The sequence below is a fragment of the Pristis pectinata genome, chromosome 35 (assembly GCF_009764475.1).
Source record: "Pristis pectinata isolate sPriPec2 chromosome 35, sPriPec2.1.pri, whole genome shotgun sequence".
Classification (NCBI taxonomy): domain Eukaryota; kingdom Metazoa; phylum Chordata; class Chondrichthyes; order Rhinopristiformes; family Pristidae; genus Pristis; species Pristis pectinata.
Genome location: NC_067439.1, coordinates 11,942,551 through 11,968,301, shown reverse-complemented (window position 1 = coordinate 11,968,301; position 25,751 = coordinate 11,942,551). Strand labels below are relative to the sequence as shown.

Here is a 25,751-nt window from a genome sequence, read left to right as displayed (position 1 = left end):
TCGTTTGCTTAGGAAAAGAAGGAATGGTAGAGGATGGTAAATGTAAGTGAATGAATTAATACTTTCAGGCTGGGATGAAGCAGAACTGCGAAAGATTACTGCAGAGACTATGCATATTTTTGTTTCCTTGTTCATGGGAAATGGACTGCATTCAAGAGCAGCATTTATCACCTGTCTCCAAATGCTTGTGGCTTACTAGGATATTTCAAAGGATTGTAAAGGATCAACCTACTTGTGTGGATCTGGTGCCAGGCCAGGCCAGGATCCTGAAGGACTTGGGTGGGTTTTGTTTTTAAACAATCTAATAGATACATGGCTATTATAATAATACTAACTTTTCATTCCATATTTATTCGACATTCAATTCCTCGGATGCTAAAGAGGGTGATGTATTCAGTTTGCAAGTCTTGCAACAACTGTTCAGGGCACCAGATCATACCTGGAGTACTGCATACAGTCTTGGTATCCTTTTTTAAGAAGAGTTGCAATTGGTTTGGAGGCAGAACACACGAGGTTCACTTAATTGATCTTGAAATGAAAGGGTTCTCTATTCTCTTAAGAGGAAATGATGAGTGGGTAGATTGTAAACTTATTGGAGTTTAGAAGAGTGAATTATATAACATTCCAAGGAGGCTCAACAAGGTTGAGAGGATATTGGAATTTGGAAGCAGGGGACATAGTTTCAGAATAAGGGGTTGCCCAATTCAGAGATGAGAGGAATTTCTCAGAGGGCTGGAATTCTCTACCCTAGAGAGACATGGAGGCTGAATCACTGAATATATTTAAGCTCAAGATGGACAGTTTTCTGGTCTACTGGGAAGATGGGGCTAGAGAAAACAAGCAAGAAAGCAGAGGCTGAGATCAGAAAACTATCATCTCAGTGAAATGATGGTGCCCTGAGGGGCCACAAGGCCTATTCCTTTTCATCTTTCTTATGTTCATATGACATGTTTCCAGATCTATAGTTACAGAAATCATAAAACTGAAATGAGAAGCCATTCGGTCCACTGTGCCTGCGCCAGTCAAGAAAAAACTAGCCAACCTGAACCCAACTTTGAGCACTTTTCCAGTACAATCCAGGTATATTTTAAATACAGTGAGGACCTCTGGCCCTACCACTCTCTCAGGTAGCAAGTTCCAGACCCCCACCATCCAATGTCTAAGAAATATTTTCCTCATCTCCCCACTACGTCTACGAATTACTTTAAGTCTACGTCTCCAAGTTTCTGACCCCTCTGCTAAGGGAAACAATTTATTCTATATAGGCCCCTGATAAGTTTATACTGCTCAATTAAACTTCCTCTCAGCCTTCTATGTTTCAAAGAACCCTATCTTATCCAATCTTTCCTCATGGTTACAATTTCAATCTGTTCTTTCTGTAATGTGGTTCAGGCTTCTGGATACTAGGCTAGTAATCAATATGCTACCATACACCCTGTGGATTTTCTGTGAAATGAAGTAAGCATCTCTCCCTAAATGCCAAATGTATACACAAAGATGATGTTTTTCAGATTAAAGCAAAGGTTCTGAATGTTATTAGGTACAGCTAGATAACTGATAAAACTGTGTTGCAGTAATGGTGGTCAAAGGGTTAAAGAGGGCTTTTTTAAAAAAGATTGGAATAACAAAACTTTAATTTAAGTGAAACTTAAAATTTAAAGAAAAAATTCCTCCTGATTTTTCTTCCCCTTTCTTCAACTCACCAATCGATGCCTTGAGGTGTTGTACATCAGGTGCTGAGAGACTTACCGACCATTCTGGGTGCAGTAACACATCTGTTAGTTCTAACACAACAGTATACGGTGGCTGGTAATATGGCTCTTTAAGGGGGTCTGGCAGCAGCTTCTGACTGGTGGGCTCAATTATCATCTGGGAAAAAAAGGAATGAAAGAAAAAGGGCAGGATCAAAGAAACGGGCAACAGCTTATGTTACAAGGGCAAATTTGTAAAAAAACAATACTTTGATCAATCTGAAGAGGCAGGGAAAAGAAAGTTTCTTTTCAGAGCATCCCTCCCATCTATTGATGACAACCTCAATGCCACTAGTTTTCTATTGTTGCATTCACAGATCTGCTGTGTGAGTCAGCTCCCAGCTGTCGGGGGATTACTACACACCTGAACCTTGACGTGTATCACAGGACAACCCACCACAGCAGAATCTTAACATCCACTGATGGTAACACAAGTACTCTTAATAACCCATTTATTGCAGTTGTGTGTCAAGAACACCACCCAGTCAGCTGGCTTTGCTCTCTGCCTCCAGAGACAGCTGTTCACATTCAGTTGGAGGGGCTGCTATTTCACTGGCCTGGAAAGCCAGCTTTCAGCACAGCTGCATCAGTGAACAATCTGATTTCACACAAAATCTAATGTACCTTTGCTGGTCTGACATTAAGGAAGCAACATTATCAGAAGTAGTTTGCTTCAATGTTATAACCTGTGGAATAGGCAATGCAGCATTCACAAAGTTTTAATACTTTCAAACATCTCCACTGTAGTTTGCAAATATGCTACTCAATAATGAATTGAAAGGTTGTGGCTAATACATGTCTTTATTTTTAACAGGAGAGCAGAACAGACTTAGCACAAATATTAATCTCATCAGTTCTGTCCTGGACTTTGTACACAGGGAGAAGGCTTCAGTGAAGATCAGGAGAAAGGGCTCACTGAAGATGGAACTGGATAGAAGATGAAGAGATTCCACAAATGTTGAGGTTGCGGGATGTAATTATAAACAGTAACAGAAATTGAAAGTCTGAGTTTTTGTGTGTCTGGTGTTCCTTTACTCAAGGAGGTTGAAAAACCTTGTGCTTTTGGGAAGTCATGGCATATATGGATTAGGAAGGAACAACTAGATGCGGGGAACTTGTTTAGTTTCAGTGCAAGTCAAACAGGACATATGGCCTAACCCCCCTCCTATTTTTGATCCCACATGCCCATTTTCCATGTGGCAAATTGTTAAAGCAAAGCCTGAGAGTGCAAAAATCCAAACCACACAACACAAAATCACCAATTTTTCGGTTATGATCTACAATTTTAGTTGACATAGAGAACCTGGTCATGTATATACCATGAACTGCACCTATAAGTTGTTGCACCTTGTTCTGCTTGATTGGACAAGAATTTCTTGAGTATGCTGTATGTTGTTAATACACTCACCTGTCTGTAATCTTTGAAGTAGCGATACGTTCTTCGTAACTGCTGTACTACAGGAGGATCTGTAAGACACAATGGCAAAGGCTGAAAGCACATATCACCAGGCTCAAGGACAGCTTCTATCCTGCTATTATAAGACTATTGAACGGTCCCCTAGTAAAGTAAGATGGATTCTTGACCTCACACTCTACCTCGTTATGGCCTCACATTTTACTGCCTGCACTGCACTTTCTCTGCAACTGTAATACTTTATCCTGCAATCTGTCATTGTTTTCCCTTGTACTACCTCAATGCACTGTTGTAATGAAATGATCTTTATGGATGGCATGCAAAACAAAGTCTTTCACTGTAGCTCAGTACATGTGACAATAATAAACCAATTTACTCTGTAAACCATGAAGTTCTTATTCACCACCACTATTAAATGGATGTAACACTTCCTCCAAATGACTTGTAAATAATTTCTCAATAAGGATAAAGACTTAACAAATTGTTTGGTATCTTGGGAAAATAGTACATTCAAACCAGGACATAAAGGTGCACGTAATTTAAAATAAACTGAATTTTATTTGCTCTACCTGGTCCTTTGTGTTAAGCTATTTAAATTATTTTAACATCACAAGGAGTAGTCATGGCGAAAAACATTGATGCATTTAGTGGAACCCAATAAACACGTGATGGAGAAACTCACAGGCAGGTATACTGGGAAAAGCTCATGCATAAAAGGCTTACACTATTCATTCTTGCAAGTTCTAGCAACGTTGACTGGAAGGGAAACAAACATATGCTGCAATTAAGAAAATAAATGCTTGGAGAAAAATACCTCTAGATCTGGAAACCACAGATCATCCTTCAACACTTAAAACAGTGAAGAGGCTACCTACCTCAACCATGTGTCAGTTGTGACTCAATGGATTCTAAGCCAGTAAACAGTAGGTTCAAGTTTCCGTTTACAGATGCCCAGGCTAACACTTCAATTCTGTACTGTCAGATACCAGTTTTTGGTTGATACATTAAACTGGGATGTAAACTACTGGATCCAAAAGATACAAGGGGGAATAATTTCTCAGCATCCTAGCTAGTAATCATTCTTCAACCAACGCCTAGAAAATGGCGCGATGATTTATTTTAATCCTGTTTGTGGGAGCTTGCTGTGAATGAATTGATTATCTTGTTCTCAAATTACAATAATTAGATATTTCTTTTATCCTTTCATTGGTTGTGGAAGCCCCAGGCAAAGTTACGTTTATTGCACTCAAATTGAGTGGCTTGTCAAGTCATTTCAGATGACAGTTAAGTGTCAAACACATTGATAGTTTCAGAATCATATACAAGCCAGACTGAGTAAGGACACCAGATTTCCTTCCAAAAGGGTATCAATGAATGAGATGGATTTTTACAATAATCTAATAGTTTCATGCTTATTGATTTTTCTTTTTAATTCCAGAGTTAGATAATGAAAAGAATTTAAATTTTGCAACTCCCATGGAAAGATTCAAACTCGTATTTCTGGATCATTAGTCTGACTCTCTGAATTCTAGTATATTAAATAGCTTTATATTACCACACCCTTGTCTGGCTTCAAAATTAAAACACTTGTAACATCCCAATGTTGTGACAGGTGCTATGTGGGCTGCTTTAAGATTGTAGGTTCATTCTTTCACAACAATGAGCCACAGACTAATTTGGATTGTGCCGCATATCTTAGGAAAGATGTGCTGATGTTAGAGAGGGTTCAGAGGAGACTTACAAGGATGATTCCCGGAATGAAAGGGCTTCCGTATGATGAGCGTTTGTTGGCTCTTGGACTGTACTCACTGGAATACAGAAGAATGAGAGGGAACCTCATAGAGACATTTAAAATGTTGAAAGGACTGGACAGAGTAGATGTAGCTAGGCTGTTTCCCTTGGTGGGTGAGTCCAGGACCAGAGGGCACAAACTTAGAATTAGAGGGTACAGATTTAAAAACAGAGATGAGGAGAAATTTCTTTAGCCAGAGGGTGGTGAATTTGTGGAACTCCTTGCCAGGTACAGCAGTGGAGGCCAGATCATTGGAGGCGTTTAAGGAAGAGACAGATAGATATCTAAATAGTTGGGGTATCAAGGGATATGGGGATAAGGCCGGAAATTGGGGTTAGAATAGTTTTTTTTTTCACCTGCCCCCCCCCCCCAAATTTCTCATTTCTTTTTCCCCTTTTCCTTGGAGCAGACTCGATGGGTCGAATGGCCTACTTCTGCTCCCTTGTCTTGTGATCTTAACGGATATTTCTGTTTGCAATGTATGTGAAGGTGAACACAAAAATGTACAGTTAACCTTCCTGATGGCAGACTTAATGGACCTGGCAATCTTATTTTGGGGTTGCTGATGGCCATGAAGCAGTACATATTATAAGTTCTCACCATTAAAGTTTACACATCAGCAATGGCCATTTCAGTAAAACAGGAGAGGACACCAGTGGTGCAGTCAAACTTGAGAAAATTAAAAATAAATCAAATGACTGTCATGCACTGGAATACACAACTGTGTGAGGAAAGAAAAAGATTGGTGTGTACGATCACGGTGCAATTATTGCTGTCTTGCCTTTCTTATACACATGACCTTTAAGTACAGACTGAATTAAGTTACATAATTATGTTACTTTCTGCAGCCTATTACTGCCATATTGTTCACAAAGGCGAACAACACTGTTGGAAACTAACAGTAAATGGTAGCCTGAGGCAGTTTTAAGAGTTTAAAATAATTATGCCGTACTTAGATTAATGAGTCCATAATGGATCAGTACCAACTTGAAAGCAAGTGAGGAAGGCTGCTGATCTCAAACAAGTCCAATGTGTCACATCTCTGGAGCAACAGCCTCAGACAACAGCTCAATAGAAAAGTTATAAAACTTAACAACCACCTGAAAATTCGGAAGGGAAGTTTCCTCTAATGGATCATTCTCATTAAACAAGTATAATTTTGAGTTTCAAGGTTTGCACAGCTTTTATTCATTTACACCAATTGTGCAATCTTCCATTTGCATGCATCAGTCTTCATAATAGAAAATATGAAAGTCCAATCCAAAGTACTAATACACTGAGCATCTCACCATTCCTGAACCATCACTATTTATCTGACATCCTGCCATTATCTATTATACTTGCTTAGAAAGAGTTTTTCAATAACCAAAAAAGGTCTGTGTAAAGGTGAATGTAGAAAGCTTGAATTTGTACGATGTAAGTGCATTTCAAACTTCTACAACCATTTGCAAGTAGAAGTATTACTCAGTTTCACTCATAAAAGGCCCAGCTCCAATTTATGAAAAATATTCCCTTGTTCCTAAACTCACCCACCAGCAGCAAGAATTTCTCCTTATTACCTCACGAGTTAATGATAAAGATCTTCATCTTTAAGATATCTTTATCAGTCACATGTACATCAAAACACACAGTGAAATGCATCTTCTGCATAGAGTGTTCTGGGGGCAGTCCGCAAGTGTTGCCACGCTTCCAGCGCCAACATAGCATGCCCACAACTTCCTAACCTGTACGTCTTTGGAATGCGGGAGGAAACCGGAGCACCCGGAGGAAACCCACACAGGCACGGGGAGAACGCACAAACTCCTTACAGACAGCAGCCAGAATTGAACCTGGGTCGCTGGTGCTGTAAAGCGTTAGGCTAACTGCAACATTACCATGCCTCACTCAGTATCTTGAAAACCTTAAAAAAAATCACTCCTTAGACTAAGTTTCAGAAGTTATTTGATGATCAAAATGTAGAGGAAGACAAAGCAGGTTTGAGTGAGAATTTCAGTGGTCGAGGTGAATGATTAGCCTCTTACAAAGTAACAATCAGATGCTGAGGGGAAAGGCTGGCCTAAATGAAAAATAAATTCTATGTGGAGTAATTTCAGTCAGTGGAAGGATTTAAAATAGATTCTTTGGAGAAGGTGAAGGTGGCACGTTGCGCACTGGGTGAGGAGGCCAAACTTTGTACGACAGATGCCTTAGCTAGCACCAGTTGCAGTAGTGAAGTTCATAGAAGTGATGGGCCAGCTAAGTTCTTCAGGTGAATGTTGGGAAGAGCAATGATAAACAAGGCACAAGGTTTAAATTCAGTTCTGGATTAACACTGACAGATATTGGCAAATATATGTGTTGTATTCAGGTTCAACTGTGTTCTTGGTCAAATGGTCAGCTATCAATCACATATCAGAATAGGATGCAATGGATGGCCAGATTTTAAAAAAACATACCAGGGATGCCAGCATCCTTGGAAAATTAGCTCAATCCTAGTCACCTTTTTTGACAGATAAGGAAAGAAAATTGTTTTCAGACAAGGAAATACACAGTGAGTTCAAGGCATGAGTTAAGGGTTAAACCGTCTGGGCAAAAGGGAGCGAATTTTATTTGATTGTTTACGTCAGACAATAGAGAGCAGTATACTGCTAATCTAGGTACAGCTGGCGATTCATGTGCCATTCTCTTCCTCCATGTGCGGCTGGGAGGAGGAGCCAGTTTGGCAGTGCTGACTGCGCAGTGATTACTAAACGCTCCTCTGAGAGAGAGTATTAGCATTTTGGTGCCTGATCTCATTCAAACAAAAAAGGAGTGTTAATCAATCATTCGGAGTCCTGCTGAATGATCCCCGATTTGTTTTTTATTCTGATGTTAATGTCGAGGAACAGCTGAAACAGATGACTGCTTAATGATTTCAAATGGGCTTTCAGGTGTTAACCTGTGTGTAGGAGTGAGGGAAAGCATGTGAAAGTGCGAGGTTGAGTGTGAGAGGAGGGAAGGGAAACACGCACACAGGAAATGGGGTACATATGACAGGTGTGTTCATCATACCTGGAAACCACAGGTGAAGAAAGGGATAGGCTAAGTTTAGATAGAAGGAAAAAGAGTGTGAGGGACAGAGGAAACAGAATAGAAAAATAAGAGGTAAATTGGACAGTGAGATATAATAGCAAAGGAAATGAATAAAGAGAAAGGCAACAATGTGAGAGAGCAAATTGGAGTTTGAGTGCATTATTCCAATTCTGGAGACAAGCTGAGTTTTTAACCAAACTGCACATTGTGAATCTACAGCCAGAATGACACTGCAAGCAGGAGTGCAAGCGCACCATTGTTCCACTATTACCAATAAATGAGGAAAACATGGGAAGTCTTGAAGCTGAAACAATTGCGAAGCTGCTTCTTTGGAGTGTGTGAAACACCCAGTGGAATGTGACCTCGAAAAGTGGGCAGGAGATATCTTGGCATGGGGCAGTGGGAAGGGTCAGGCTTTGGGGAGGACAGGAGCAAATATAAGACAAAACAAGATCTTTGAAAATTTTAAAATGATATAGGCTCAACCCAAATTTAATGAAATTTCTAACCTTGACCTCACAAGGCACCTAATATTTACAAGAATGCTAAAACCAGAAAATGGAGATAACATTTTGCAGCAGGACGTTCAAGTAATAAAGGGCGTGGGCTTGAATGGACAATGCACAGTGATTCTAATGCCTCATGGTCAATACAACATATGCTGACCTTGTCATACTTAGCAGGTAAAGCAACTCCCTTTCATACGTCAAACATTCACAAAACAGTCTTAAATCAAATCACTCCACTCTGCAAAACCAGTTGCTTTTACATCTCTAATGCCTTTAGTGCAGCCTCAGAGCCCAGTTCTATACAGCATTTGGACTCCTGTGGGAGAATGTTTCAAAATTTGCGTTTCTGCTGTGCAATATGTTGCAGCAAAGCAGCTGGGAGGCCTGAGCTCTGAGTCCTTGGGGACCGCCATTTTATCTCAGCCCCCAAAGGTCCTCATTATGCTTCATTACACCATTTGCCACCATGCTCCCTATAGCCATGCCTAAAGGGCAATGTGGAGCCACGGTAGGCCTATCTTCTCACCCTGACCTGCTGTCCTTACACAGGGTCAAGCGCTGTTAATGCAGAACTACAGCTGTTCCCTCAGCCCAGTGCAAACAGCTCTTTTATCCAACGTTTCACAAATCTTATTAGAATTGTAAAGCACATTTCTCTGCTCTGGCTCTCTTGTGCTGGTTACTTACCATGAGAAAGCCTTTGAACACATACACCAGAAGGCTCATTTAAGCATGGAAGGTATTTTGCATTTACAGTGCATGCTCAAACTAGACAGTGAATTATCTTCAGACTGAATTCTAATGTTTTTTGAGTAAAAATTGATTTTTCTTTATGTACAAGAAAAATAGCATGCACACCTCCTGTTTACCTATCAGACTTTCAAGGGTCAGAAGTTCACAGCCTAGCTGAACAGGTTTTCAAACTCGATGTGTTTGTCACTGGAGCTTTGTTTATATACTCGGACGTGTTTCAACATCAATATTAGTTACCTTAAGTTTTATTACCAGAGTCCATAGCTTCTCCTGTTTACTGAGACTGGTGAGTTAAGCTTTCTGCTGTTCTGCTGGAAATGGGATTAAGATTGCCTTCACCCCCTGTGTAAATACCATAAATCGAACCCAGGACCCCTGCAGTGGGTTTTTGTCCATTTCACAAAGGAATATAATGGGATGGTTATACCAAGACCAGGAGGTGTAATGCAGACCCAGTATCTTAAATTTGCATAGACAGATTGAGCAGAACTGACCCTGTTAAATTGCACTCACTCAGTGGGGCAGCTCGGCTGTAGAAATATTTTTGGCCGTACACAATGCAAATATTCAGATGGGTTGATATTTTCCCATCCAATATTTTCCCCCTTCCTGTCCTGAAGCCAATAACTCAACCTTGCTACAGACACCTGGCCAAGTACTCAATCTTTTTCGGCATGTCTAGACAGTGAGTATCAGCAGGTCACTCTACTGTCGGACACAGCTCAACCACAGTCCCACTTATCCGACTCCCACAAACTCTCAGGCATCAGTTCATACTGTAACAAGGAATCCCAGATGATTTATACAACACTATGAAACAGCACTCAGACTTGTTACTGGCCCAGCTGATTCAAGACAAGAAGAAAGTAAAGCCTTTATAACTCCAGAATATCACAAAGTGCTTTACCATCAATTAAATATTTTTAAAGTATAATCTATTTCCATATTCTCTTATAATATTGGAGACTACTTCAACCCACCAAGTCGATGCTGGCTCTCAGAGCAATCCCATTCCCCGACTAATTTTCCTTGTAACCTATTCTCCCCATATCCCCATCAATTCCCCCGGATTCACCATCCACCAAATCGCAATCTAGTACTTTGGGTTGTAGGAGGAACCAGAGCACCAAGGGGAAGCCCCACACAGATACCAATATAGAAAATGCGGCAGCCAATTTGTACATTATGAGTTCCAAGAAACAGCAATGTGATAATGACCAGATTATCCGCTCTTTAACAATGTTGGTCAGTGGAAAGATATTGGCCAAGACAATAGTGAGATTCCCCTGATCTCTTCCATTGGGATTTTATTTTACAGCCACCTGAGAAAATAGGTGGGACTCAGTTTCATATCTCCTGTCTGATAGCTCTTCACTGTTTCAGGATGAGCACGAGTAGGGTTTATGCGCTTAAACCACTGGATTGGGATTTGAATGTTATCAAATGAATCACTGAAGACCCTTGGTGCCCAAGGACTATATCCCAAACCTAAACTAAGTCATACATATTCTAAAAAAAATGCAACAGCCAGTAACCTGCAGTTGAGGTGAAAAGAACCAACAGGAATCAATGTGGTTGGACAAACAGTACAAGTCACTTGTTACAGCATTAAACTACAGTGGCATGGTTCCAATTCAATGTCTGCAAGATTTGGAATGCTTGATATATCACATTTTTGAAAACTGATTTAGAAAAACTGAAATTGAGGAACAGAAGTTCAAGATGACTTTGGTAAAATCTTGAAACAAGGTTTCCATTATAACATAAGTTTGAATTTGAGATTTAACTTGGGCTACCCAGGAATATCAACATTACCAAAGAAGCATCTTAAATCATAAAATCATAGAATAGTACAGCACAATACAGGCCCTTTGGCCCACAATGTTGTGCCGACCTTAAACCAAGGAAATCTCTTCATTTGTATTCCTGCAGCCAGCTCTATTTGATTAACCCAGTTTCTCTAACTCAGACTCCAACCTGTAGCGTATATGTCACAGCTTGAATGCCTATTCTGAAAAACAAATCTAAAAGATGTCTGTTATGTTTCGGCCCTCCAGTCACACATGACAACATCTATCACACAATGATTAAGCACCATGCAGACAGATACACATCTGAGTTTGATCATTTCATGTTAATCTATTAAAACCAATTCATCTCGTTTTAATCATAGTATTAATCTGCAGCTAATTAATATGCAAATTGAAAGGATTTTGGTAACAATGAGGGAGTGATTAATTAGTTGGGTGGTTTTGTTCTGTGGCCAGTTAAATTTTATTTACGAGCATTTTTTCTTGTCTGGATGTTAACGGTAAGGAAATTGAGTCTCCAAATAGTAGCCAGAATGCTTCAGCCTGTGTGTGCCAATAATTTTTACCAGCAGAAGAGAAACAATAATAACACATGGCAATTTTGTCCTTTTCTGAAGTCAAGCTGCCTGAAACACTTTGTTATTACTTGTAGTGATTGTGCAGCAGCTCTTTCCTCTACATTAAGAGCAACCATTTCTCTGCAAACAGAACTCGAACAAAAAAGGTGTCAAGTACAGATGCTGCCTCTGCACCAACAGAGACTGCTCGGCTCAAGTCCTCATTATGGCTTTGGTCCAAACATAGATAAAAGGCATGAATTAGTGAGGCGAGGTGAAAGTGACTGACTTTGGCATAAGGATACAAGAAAAAAAAGCAGTAGCAGCCATTCGTCCCCTCATGCCTGCTTCGGCATTCACTACGATCATGCTGATCCTTTTCCTTAGTGCCATTTTCTTGCATAAACCCACATTGCTCCATTCCCTTCATATCCAAAGATCCATCAGCTGCTATCTTGAATATACACAGCAACCATCCAGAATACTCCCCCTGGGTAGAGAATACCAAAGATTCATTGTCCTCTGGATGAAGACATTTCTCCTCATCTCTAAATGGCAGACCCCTTATTCTGAGATTGTGGCCCCAGGTTCTATTCACACTATCCAGGGGAAATATCATCCTTGCACATTATCGATTTTTTCTGTATTATATTCCATATGCCATGTCCTCACCTATTTACTTAGGCTGTCTCTACCCCCTCAGAAATTTCTCTGCATCCTCCTCACATCCTACACTGCCATCCAGCTTTGTATCATCAGCAAATTTCTATATATTACACTTTTTCCCCTTTATCCAAATCATTGACACAGATTGTACGCAGCTGAGGCCCCAGTCCCAACCTCAGTGGTATCTCAATATCCCAACCTGAAAATAACCTGTGTATTCCTACTGTTCAAATCATCTACTATCGAAGATTCGGGCCATGCCATCTTCTCGCAGCTATCATTGGGCAGGAGGTATAGAATCCTGAAGTCCTACCACACCAGGATCAAGAACAGCTACTTCATCCAGTTGGTTCTTGAACCAACCTGCACAATCCTTATCACTACCTCAGTATAGCAGCACTGTGACCACTTTGACTATTTTGCACTACAATAGATTTTGTTTTTTTTGTTTTAAATGTATTCTTTTTTGTATAATTTATGTTTAGTGTTTTTCTTGTGAATGTTGTGCCTCTAATGCCTGTGATGCTGCTGAAAGTTTTTCATAACATCTGTGCATACATGTACTTGTGCATTTGACAATAAATTCGACTATGAAAACTTTATTTTCTATCTGTAAACAAATCTCCCATCCATGCCAGTGTATTACTTCCGTTCCTTAGGCTCTGATTTTGTTTAATAGCCTCTTCTGTGGCACCTTATTGGAGGCCTAAAATTCCAAATACATCGCATCTACTCATCTATTCAACTCAAGTTACAACCTCAAAAAATTTAACAGATTTCTCAAACATAATTTCCATTTCACAACTTCATGCTGTCTCTGCCTAATCCTATTATTTTCCAAATGCCCTGTTACTACTTTCTTAATAATAGATTCTAGCATTTTCCCTAGTCCTGATGTCAAATTAACTGGCCCATGGTTCCACGTTTTCCCCTCTCTTTCTCTCTCCTAAGTAGTGGAGTCACATTTGCTGTCTTCCAATCCCTGGCAACTGCTCTAGAATCTATGGAATTTTTAAAGATGACAGCAGCCCATTTGATTTACTGGCTTTCTGTCTCATTAAGTTCAAGACTATTTACTTTTTACTAATGCCAATTTCTTTATCACAACACAGAATGAAGCCATTTGGCTCATTGTGTGTAGGCGAGCTCCCAGCAGAGCAATCCCATCAGTCCCATTCCCTCTCTCATTTTCCTGTAACCCTGCAACTTAGTCTCTCCCACATGCCCTTTGATTCTTTTGCCACTTATCTACATTAAGGGGTAGTTTACAATTAACCCACCAGCACATCTTTGGGATGTGGAGGAAACCATCACAGAGAAAACAGGCAAATTCCATTGTCAGCACCAGAGGTCAGAATTGGATCTGGGTGGCTGGAGCTGCGAGGCAGCAGCACCAACAGTTGTGCCACTGCGCTGCACAGATCCTTATTCATTATAGACCTGATGTTCTCCACATTTGATTAATTTCCCTGCCATTTCTTCTTTCTCCTAAATAATTTTGCTTGTCTTTGCTTTTTTTAAAAATATTTATAGAAACTTTCACAATCTGTTTTTTTAAAATTTCTTCTTATATTACCCTAATATTCTATTTCCCCTTTCCTCCTTTTCCAAGTTTTCTCCAATCGTCATTCCTACTGCTCTTTTTGGCAACATTATAAATCTTCAATTAATGAAGCAGGAACATCCACATGAAACCAGACCTGGGTCATGTTCAACCATTGGCTGATAAATCTAGGTAACCACTGGGCCACAGAACTGGCAGACAATGAACATCTCTAAGAAGAGAAAAAGTAACTATTTTTCCATCACATTCAACAGCATTGCCATGGAAATTCCTTTGCCATCAACATACTGTAGGAGAACGTGTAGGAGTTTTTTTGATGTGATTGTTCTGAGAGCTGGCATAGACTTGATGGGTCAAATGGCCTCCTATGTCATAGGAGAACATGATAATAGGTATATAGGAGAATGGGTGGTAAAGAAGGCTTAACTGAACTAACTATAATACTCCAACCACAAGGTTAGATCAGGGACTGGGTATTCTGTGACTGGTGACTCACAACAGACTTCCCAAACCATTTCTACCATCTACAAGGGGCAAAAGTTCCCACAATGATAAAGCATGACTGACTAAATAGGCCAAAATCAACATGGTTTCCTTAAGGGGACATCTTGCCTGACAAATCTGTTGGAATTCTTTGAGGAAGTAACAAACAGAATAGACAAAGGAGAGTCAGTGGATGTTGTTTACTTTGATTTTCAGAAGGCCTTTGACAAGGTGCTGCACACGAGGCTGCTAAACCAGATAAGAGCCCATGGTATTAAAGGAAAGGTACTAGCATGGATAGAAGTTTGGCTGACTGGCAGAAGGCAAAGAGTGGGAATAAAGGGGGCCTTTTCTGGTTGACTGCCAGTGACTAGTGGTGTTCCCCAGGGGTCAATGTTGGGTCCACTACTTTTCACGTTATATGTTAATGATCTGGATGATGGAATTGATGGCTTTGTGGCCAAGTTTGCGGATGATACAAAGATAGGTGGAGGGGCAGGTAGTGTTGAGGAAGCAGGGAGTCTGCAGGAGGACTTGGGCAAGTTGGGAGAATGGGCAAAGAAGTGGCAGATGGAATACAGTGTAGAGAAGTGTACGGTCATGCACTTTAGTAGAAGGAATAAAGGCGTAGATTATTTTCTAAATGGGGAGAGAATTCAGAAATCAGAGGTGCAAAGGGACTTGGGAGTCCTAGTGCAGGATTCCCTAAAGGTTAACTTGCAGGTTGAGTCGCTAGTAAGGAAGGCAAATGCAATGTTAATATTCATTTTGAGAGGACCAGAATATAAAAGCAAGGATGTAATGCTGAGGCTTTATAAGGCGTTAGTCAGACCATATTAAGGGTTAATGTACGAAGAGTGTTTGATGGCCTGTACTTGCTGGAGTCTATAGGATATGGGGGGGGGGGGGGGGGGTAGGTGTGGTGGTGGATCTCACTGAAACCTACTTTATATTGAAAGGCCTGCATAGAGTGGACGTGGAAAGGATGTTTCCAGGAGTGGGAGAGTCTAATACCAGAGGGCACAGCCTTAGAATAAAAGGACATCCTTTCAGAACAGAGATGAAGCCAGAGGGTGGTGAATCTGTGGAATTCATTGCCACAGATGGCCGTGGAGGCCAAGTCATTGGGTATATTTAAACCAGAGATTGATAGGTTCTCGATTAGTAAGAGTGTCAAAGATTACGAAGAGAAGGCAGGAGAATGGGGTTGAGGGGGAATAATAAATCAGCCATGATCGAATGGGGGAGCTGACTCGATGGGCTGAATGGCCTAATTCTGCTGCTATGTCTTATGGACTGAAGAGTGCATCTCCAACACCACCATTTATGACAAACTAGCATGCCTGACTAACATCTCAAAGACCAACTTAAAATTCACTCCCTTCATCAATGGCACACCATACTGCAGTGTATAACACCTTCCAAAGTAATTCTGTGAGCAATTATATAGAAAGCCCACTCCCCCCATCTCCTGCTAGGTTGCTGGTGATGCTGCAAGTTTGCAGTTATCACCCATTTTCTTTTTGATCTGAATTGTTTTAATAGTTCACCGGACATATTCAGACGTCATTGGAATCATTGGTAATGGAGTTGCCATTCCTTTCTTTGCACTACTTATTTATTTTGTAATTTGTAGTAATTTTTATGTCTTGCACAGTACTGCTGCCGCAAAACAACAAATTTCACACATATGTCAGTGATGATAAACCTGATTCTGATTCAGAGGTTCTTGTCCCTAAAGTAAAGATAAGATTTTTAAACAACAAAGCAATAATCTATTTTCTGCTGCGAAGGCTTCAATATTCAGATGTTCACTTGAGCCTTCCCCCTTTTCAATACATTAATACACATGGTTGGGAGGAAAAATCCCAAGGTAAAAGCAAACTATTTGGGAAGGGAGAGGCATGGGGAAGTACAGAATATGGTTCAGAGTGAACTCCAATGTGGAGCTGCAACTTGCACAGCTTTCCTCTAAATTAGCAACATTAGAGACGGTCACGACATCTCTCTTTACGACTGGGCTTACATTCCTTCTTGTGACAACTTCATAGCATCAGCAAAAAAAAATTTCCAACCAACCGTTCTGCATATTAACCCTGACTTCTGAATTATGATGCATTCCACACAGCTTTGACTCATCCTTAAAAGAATTGGTTTATTGCACTACCTAGTTCATATTTATTTCTTATACTTATCTATCATGACATAGGAGGCCACTTGGCCCATTAAATCTATTCCAGCTTTTTAGAGCCATGCCACCAATCCTGTCCCCTCACTCCTGTCATCTACTGTTTCTCACATGCCCATCATTTCTACCCTGGTTCTCCTACCGTCCACCAGCACCAGGGGTTATTTATAGTTGCCAATTAACTTACCAGCCAGTACATCCTTGAAAAGTAGGAGGAATCCAAAGCACTTGGGGGAAACCCATGCAGTCACAGGAAGAATGAGCAAACTCCACTCAGACGGCACCAGAGATCAGGATCGAACCCGGGTCACTACAGCTAGCAGCAATACCTGCTGAGCCACTGTGCCACCATTGGTGAGAAATGCAAATGTAAAGCCATGCAAAACAATGAGTGTCTTTAGAGATGATAAAAAATAAAATCATGGAAAATCATGGGGTGCTAAAAACAAGATGGCATAGGTCTAAGATCAGAGGAGAGAGATTTAAAAGGGACATCAGTGGCAGCTTTTTTACGCAAAGGGTGGTGCACATATGGAATGAGCTGCCAGAAATAGTGGTCGAGGCGAGCACATTAGCAACATTTAAAAGCCATTTAGATAAATACATGGAAAGGCAAGGTTTAGAGGGCTATGGGCCAAACACGTGCAGATAGGACTAGCTCACTGTGTAACAGTTAGCATGGATGAGTTGGGCCGAAGGGCCTGTTTCCCGTCCTCTATGACGAAAATAGTGTACTTTGAAATAAAAATGATGAGAGTCTACAGACTCAAAGATACAATTTCAAAGATGGTGCAGGGTGGGTCTTCAGTTTATCTACATTGAATATGTTAAGACAGGTTGATCAGACTATTAAAAAAAACACGGGGGTTTTAGCTTTTGTAAATAAGAGTCTAAGAATACAACAGCAAGGGTGTTATGCTAAATCTTTACTCAACTGGAGTCCAATTCACACTGTCCTGGAGGATGTTGGGGAATGAGTAGAGAGCTATTTTATTACTCTAGTGTTTGGGATGACATATATCAGTTACATAGAGAGACGTGAAAGGCTCTGGGCAGTGACTAGGGCAACAAAAATAATTGAATACTTATTTCAAAGAGCTGGGATGGGTATGATGGACTAGAATAGCCTCCTTAAGTGTTCAATAACTCTATGATAATAGTGGCAGAACTAGAAATGAGAATCACCAAAATATATTCTAAGGATGCATTAATAAAAAGAAAATAAGGTAAAGTTGGATTTCTGACAGTAAAGAACAGCGAATTAGCAGAGATCAAAGAGAATTGCAGGGATAGGTAAATATAGTAAAACTCCATTAATCCTGAATACTTTGAGCTTTGGCGGTGCAAGTTTTCTGGACTATTGGATGTTAATGCTACAAAACATTTAATTTAATTCAATTTTTTTTAAAGAAAGACATTACACAGTAAAATATTGCAATTTCCAGTGAATACAGTAAGAATAAAGGGATGGCAGGAAACAAGGTCCCAATAATTTTAAAGGGAATGTGCGAAACAAAAGCAAGCAAGTTTCAAGGGAGCATGGCCAACTTAACCAGATGAGTTTAAACAGAGCAAGGGAACTGGAGGGCAGGTGAGGGAGAAGGAATAGAGGAACCAAGGCCCTGGTGAGTTCCAGTGAATGGAATGCAATATGGGAACTAGGTCCCCAGTGAGCAGACAGGGATTGCGGAAACCAGGGCCCAAGAGAGCGGATGAGAAACGCAGGAACTGGGTCCTGGAGAGTGAATGAGGAGTGCGGGAACTGGGGTCCTTGAGAGTGGATGAGGAATGTGACAAACATCACCTGGTGAGACAGATGCTGGACCATTGAGATTTCTGAACAGTCGGATAGTGGATTATTGGAGTTTTATTCTACTTTGCATTATTTAGAGAAAGGAATAATGGCTGAAGGTAAACTACAGATTGATTAGTAATGAAAGATTTTTATAAATAAAACTTCTAGCAAGTTTGTTAATTTATTGCCTTGTAGTTATATAAATACTTTACCAACTTCAGGATGTCCCAAATCCTCTTAGAGGTAATGAAGTGCCTTTCTGAAGCACTGCATAGGAGGTGTGTACCAGAAGCTCTGACAAAGTGCTGAAACCTGACACGATATATCCAAGCACCCGCAAGAGAATTGATAGCAGAGGTGCTTTAAATTATGTTTAAATATTTGATTGAGAATTGCTTTGGAGGACATATTTTCATTAAGGGAAAAGAAAATTAACCAACTAGTTGATTTAAGTTATCTCAAATTCTGGAAACTGTAATTGAAGAGAAACCTGATAAAAATTCAAACTAAGGAAGAAGAGACAGCAACAATTTCAGACAGCAAGATCGTGCTTAACAAGCTAAGTTCTTTGAGGTGGTGAGAAACATGGTGAGTAAATGCAACAGATGTGGTATACGTAAACTCTTAGAAAACCCATGACAAATTATCACAGAGGAGACTGTTCAGGAACAAGAGATGTGAAATTTTAAGGGAAGGGTTGCAAATTGGATTAAGGCTTGTTGAGAAGGCAGGAAATAGAGGAGTTAGGGCAATTTTTTCCAGAGTGGTTGGAAATGATAAACTGTCCCAAAGACTGCATGCCTCTTCTATTTACAACATGCATGAATGACTTTGACATGCAGATTTAAAGATGTGTTAACATTGGCAAACAATTTTAAAATATAAAAAAATGTAAAGGTCTATTGATTAGATAATGGAACAGGGTAAAAACGGACCATAAAACTCAATCATAGTGTTAGATTGGTTAAATCTCACTTTTCATAATTATACTTTGAATTGGGGAAAAGCTGGTGACATGGAAGAGCAAAAGAACTTTACATTCAGGGTCACAAAGCATTAAATTCAGTATCTCAAGTTAACGTATTTAAGGAGAAGCAAGATAAACACATGAAAGAGAAAGAAATTTCAAAAATCCAGAAGATACACAGTAAATACAATCAGGACTCATCTTTCTCTACATTGCTTGTACCATTAATTCAATATATTCTCTTAGTATCAACACCACTCACATATCCTTCTTAAATAAAGCACCCACGAAGTGTTTGAGAGGCTGTTACACAGAGCCCAGCCCCTCAGTGTCATGTGACAGCAGGACCGCTGATTTTGCATTGGCTGCACTGAACTTCGCTGCATCCTTCAGCACATTCTCCTGCACCTTGGAACATATGTTTGCCAACATCCTAGATTGAAAGACCAACGGGTTTTGGGCAGATCAAAGCAGCAACTGATCTATGTCTCAGTATGCGTCCCTGGGAATAGCCCATAGATAACAGAATTCTGTGTTATGCAGCTGCAAAGGGTGAACCTCAACAAGGACCATTGCATCCTTTTCCAGACCACCTTGGCAAATGCACAGTGAGGTGGACAATTGTCTACACCACAGCCATCTTGAGGGCAGTGTGCAGTGGGATTAAGGCCCTCATTCTGTATGAAGGATCTGATGAGGAAGATCTCTCCCACTACTATCCAAGGTCTTGATGCATATTTCTTGAGTTCTGGCAAAGAGGCATTATGCCACATGACTTTGACAAACTGCATGGGGTATCATCTCGCAGCATCCACCGTCTCCTCCCACAGAGCCTCCAGGACATTCTGTGCTGACCACAGCCTTATGGACTCGTGATCAAAGGCAATTATCTGCAGAAACTCGTTCTACGAAGGGCAGGTAGTACGGCAAGCTGCAATTAAATGGAACAGTGCATGGCAACGAGGCCAGGCCCATGCACACTGCATGGCAGGTGGAACCTCAGCATCCAGTGACATTTGCCGTTTGCATGTTGAGGCTCTGTGCACAGTTTGAGATGGCATTGGTCACAATGGTGGCTATCAGGGTGAAGACTTTGTTGGCTGTTTTCCTCATTTTCTCTGGAGATTTGTACATCATGATCCAACAGATGCGATCTATCCTGGATCTCCACGTGAAATGGAGATTGGCTCAAGTGTGATAGACCTGCACCACATACAGCAACACTAAGAGCACCTCCAATTTGATGACCAGGTTCTTGCCCACAAAAGAGAGAGAGTGTTGTTCTCACATTCCCAATTTCTATTTCACCATGGCTATCCACTTCAGCCAATTTTTGTCCCACTTCCTGGCTCCTCAGAACCAGATTCCCAGCACCTTCAGGAAGTCGGACCTGACAGTGAAGGGAAGAGAGGATTTATTGGGCCAGTTGCCAAAGAATATGACCTCAATCTTGCTGCAGTTGACTTGGCCCAATGCCATCTCAAACTGGTCACAGATGCTGATCAATCTGCAGGTTGACTGTGGGTCCAAACAGAAGTCAGCAACATCATCCATGGGGAGGGAAGCTTTAGCTCGAGTGCTCCCATCAAGTGCCTGGCATCATTGCCCCTTTATGCTCTTCTTGATGGATTAAGCCAAATGCATGTTGAAGTAAACAAACAGGACAAAGGAGAGTAGGCCACCTTGCCTGGTTCCAGAATTAATGAGGAAGTTTTCTGTTTCTCAGGTGTTAATTTGAACTGTGCTACTGACATATGTGTAGAGCACCAATGTAGAGCAGTCCTTCTACATATTCATTTCCCACCTCCAACCCTTACAGGATAGTCTGAGAGGCCTGAAATACATCCAGACCCCAACCATCAAAACCCTAATCTTCTAGCCAGACTTATTAGGATTTAAATGTACAGAACATATGTTTATATAAACCCTACTTTGCTGATGTACACTTCATGTCTTGAACAAATTTCCCTTTCTATTCTGCTGCTGTGGTCTTGGGTATGCTGAGCTTTTGTGGGGTATATTTTGTTCCAGGCCTTTATCAGGAACTTGTCCTGAGGTCAAAAATTTCACTCTTCCCTTAGCTATACACGTATATCCTGCCTTTTCCTCCTTTGGCTACTCTAGCTCGATTTCTAAAAACAGCGTTGACCAACGTCCATTATAAGCCTTCTGACTCCCACAGCTACCACGACTGCAGGTCCTCTCATCCCATCTCCTGCAGGGTCAAATCTCCCACTTTATGATAATGCAAACTTCTCACAAGTCTTTTCTTTTCAATTTCAACATCGACAGGGCTCTTGACTGTGTCTGTAGATTCCACAGACTTCTGCTCTACCCTTCTCCTTCCTCCCAGAACCATGATGAGGTACTGATAGTTTTTATCCTCAACACAAGTCACCACATTTAACAGAATATCCTTTGCAATCTCAAATGTTGTAGCAGCAAATAAATCTCTCCCCTTTTCCTTCACCATTTCGAAGGCACTATTTTGTGACATACTGGTTACTGTTCAATCACCTCTAACAACCGCTCCTATGTTCACAACACCTTCCTGTATGAATACAGGAGACGCTTTACTGCCTTTTTACCTACCTCCTTCCCACTGCCTGTCATTCTGCTTCCAGCTGAAAGAGTGCTTTAATACTGTTAGTTGGTGCTCACAATGGCGACACAGGTGACACTAAACGCTGATAAGAAGAAAGCTCTGCAGATCCCTTTCCCTCTGATCTCACTTTCCAATCTAATGAAGATCAACGAGGCTTGAGGAACAAGACCTCATCTTTTGATTGTGCACTAAGTTCAACAATTTCAGGTCATAACTGACTTTCCTCAGATGGCACGGCAGTTGCTGGTAATAATTCAGATGTTTAGAGTTCTTCTGGGCCCATCTTTTGTTTTTTGGCCCATTGCTGCCCCCTTTGGTCAGTCTCTTTGCTTTTCTCATTCATCTTCTTCTGCCTTCCATCCTATCATAGTCCTTTCCTTTTGTTTCTTTCACCTTTCCTCCTTCCCCACATCCCTGTATTTCCTTGTTATATAATTTTTTTTGTCAGTTGTAAAATATCAAATGTGAACCACATGACATAAACTTCTGCTTGGCTCTTCACTGATGTTGCCTGCAGCATTTCTAGCGCTTTCGGTTTTTATTTCAAACTATAGGAAACCAAATTAAAGTTAAAGAAGTACCACACAGAATTATTGGGCAGGGGCTTAGTTTGAGAAAATCTGGAAGATTACAAAGCAATCTGACACTTAAAATTAAGAAATAAGACAGTAAAATTACATCACTGGATTCTTTGAAGATTTCCACATGTCTGCAGCGCTGCTTATTTCATAGGCAATGTGTCATGTTCAATAATAAGAAACATCTTCACAAGTGATGCACAAGATAACTCACGGGTACATTGACTGCACACATTCACCCACTGAGTTTGTTCACCTTGTCTTCAGCTTTGAATCTTTTAGTCCAAATCATTTTCAGGGCTGGAAGGTGCCCTATTCTCTGTATCTCTCCCTTCTCACCAGAGCCTCATTATCACACTCCATCTCTAATTCACAGCTTGTAACTATTGCTTCAGTCACTGTGTCCTCACTCTCCAAAACCATTTTTCCAGTTCTGATGAAGGATCACTAACCTGAAATGCTAACTTTGTTTTTCACTCTACAGATGCTGTCCGACCTGCTGGATAGTTCCAGTATTTTCTGCCTTATTTCAGACTTCTAGCATTTGCAATAATTTGTTTTTGCATCTCCTTTTGTGACTCAATATTAAATTTTACCTGATAATGAACTGTGGGAGATTTTTTTTTAAAGAGGCTCTGTGTAAATTAAAATTATTGCTGTTTTAACTGACTTTAAAGTTGCAACAGGCTTATTAATGAAACTTCCCTCTGAAGAGTTGCAACCAGCTAATCTGGCCTATGCAATGATTAAGCCAGACTGGGAAAACATATTAAGGTATCATTAGGAGCAAACTTGGGAGACTTGGGAGCAGCTGCCGAAAGGTAATTGTAGGCAAAATATGAGTTTGCACAAGCACCCATCCAATGTTTAAAAACTGTCAAAATTGTTGCTGAATCTGTGCAATTGCAACCAATAGAGATCACATTACATGTATTGGGGTCTGAAGAGTAATGGCAGTCCACTTACATATTTGATGTTGAGCTATTTTACCAGACTTTTTGGAATTTGCTAACAAAGCAGCAAAGGTGCAAACTTGTGTGTCAATTGCCTAAAGGCCAGTTGACGAGCATGGTCTTTGGAAAGGAGGGGTCAGCGGAGCTTGCTTATGATTACGTCAGTCTTATTGTGATAGTGGAATAATCAATATTCCCTCAGCTCCACGTGGACATGGGCCTTCAGAATTAAATTGTAAGGTACATCTGGATGGACAAGCTCAGGGAAACTCATCAGTCGTCTAGTCAGATAAGAATGCATGGCATATCATAACCACTTTATCTCCTATTTCTCACTCCTGAAATATCCTTGTAGTAATTACAGGATTCCTTTTGTTTTTTTGCTTAAATTCCCCAGATTTAGTTAACTGGGGAATATCTGTAGGGTGATACTATACACTTCATTAAAAGCCAATCAATTGCCCCTAATGTGTAGGTGATTGGTAACATTTGGGGGAGTTGATGAGAATGTGGGGAGAATAAAAATGGGATTAATGTAGACTTAGTGTAAATGGGTGGTTGATGGTCAACACTGATCCTCGGTGGGCTGAATGGCCTGTTTTTGTGCTGTGTGACTCTATGACTTTAAATTCCTAATGTCTCAAAATAAATCATGACGCAATTCTGTAAATGTGGCCACCTCTCACAAAGCTGCATCTTGAGAATGCATTTTCATTAAGTATTCATTCTGCTGTCTCGATTTCAAGGTGTTACTTGAGTGTCCATCTGCTCAGTACAACATGAGTCAATCAGATTGACTGTTTATATTCATGTCATCTGGTGCAAGCAGGTATATATTATTGTATTATGCTCATAACAAAGTCTCTGATAGCTTTCAACTCTCATAACTCAGATGGCTAAGAAAACATCCAATGGGGCCAGAACGATCAGAGGTCAATTTCCAATCTTCATCAAGTTAATTGATGCCAAACTGAAAGGAAAATCATTCCTTGCTTGAGCTCCGAATATTGTTGGAAGAATTTGCCTGGACCATTGAATGAACTGTCAACAATGCGCAGAACGAGAGAAGATAATTAGTGGGGTGTAAATAAACAAAAAATCTTGATGTCTACATAATGTAGACACCAGCCAGTTACACTGTTCTGTAAAATGCTAGATAAACTGTGGCTCCAGAATGGAAAGGCCCAGAGTATGTAATTGCTCATCTGCTGCCACATAATTACAATACATTAATAAAAAATACATTCTGCAGATTTGCCATGGATATCCAAGTCTGAAGACAGGAGGTCTCTGGGAAACTTATCGCAGTTGACTCTCAATTAGCTAGGGTCATGGAGGGGACTATCTCCATGGACAATGCAAACAAGTCAACAGACCACAACAACAGTCCGTCTACAGTGACGGAGGGTGGCTCCTCAGTGTCCAGCACTGCATGCACCTACTTTCATTGCAGCAAACAACTCTTCAGCAGGTTGGCCATACTGCAGATCCACTTCAAGACCATACTTCTGGATAAGTCTGGACAAGCAAAGGTTTTCCCCTGAGCAGAACGTGTCCAAAGCTAAAGGGCTTAAGTTTGGGATAAAGGGCAAAAGATTTAGAGGGATCAGACGAAGAATTTTTTCATCCCGAGGATGTATCTGACCTGAAGTGCACAGCTCGAGTGGGTGACAGAGACAGGTACTCCCACAATATTTAAGAATTATCCAGACAAGTACTTAAATCACCAAGACGTAAAAGGCTACAGACCAAATGCTGCGAAATAGGATTAGTATAGATGGGTACTTGATGGTCAGCCGAAGGGCTTGTTTCTGTGCTGTGTGACATTAAGGCTACACATGCCAGTCTACCTTAAGGGCATAACCTCCTTCTACAACCATAAGTAGCTGTGACTGGTCCAGAAAATGCATTAGGGTTTAAGGGTAAGGTATGCATTTATATGAATTCCATTTTATTGTTACACATCTCATATCTTGGATATGTGAATCTAAACTATTTAACTGACATGCAAAGTTCCTGGAAAATGTAATTCTTTGCTTGCTGAAACACTGAAGCATCTACATGAATTAATATGATATCCTGACCCACACTCATACGATATTCGTAGTAGCTTTGCCCATGAAAACGTGTCAAGCAAAGGCCTCTCTCACAAGGAGCAAGGGAAATGTTGGAATAGAGACAAGTCTTGCTCAGCTCAAATGTAACAGAAACTCAAGTGCAGCAGGCCAGTTTGTTCCTTTCCTTGAAAAATGCTAAAAATATCATTAGAATCATATAGCGTAGAGAAAGATTATTTGCTCAATTGTACTCATAA

At 40.6% G+C, this 25,751-nt stretch overlaps 1 protein-coding gene across 2 annotated transcripts in view; it reads right to left on the bottom strand.

The window, feature by feature from the left end:
* Positions 1 to 25,751, bottom strand: part of timm50 (translocase of inner mitochondrial membrane 50 homolog (S. cerevisiae)) — a 113,621-nt gene that overhangs the window by 31,031 nt on the left and 56,839 nt on the right. For both annotated transcript variants that reach the window (XM_052044391.1, XM_052044392.1), the window contains 2 exons: positions 3,160 to 3,218; positions 1,750 to 1,869 (listed from right to left, as the gene is read on the bottom strand). In XM_052044391.1, coding sequence (XP_051900351.1) covers positions 1,750 to 1,869; positions 3,160 to 3,218 — 179 coding nt within the window. The remainder of the gene's footprint in view (positions 1 to 1,749; positions 1,870 to 3,159; positions 3,219 to 25,751) is intronic.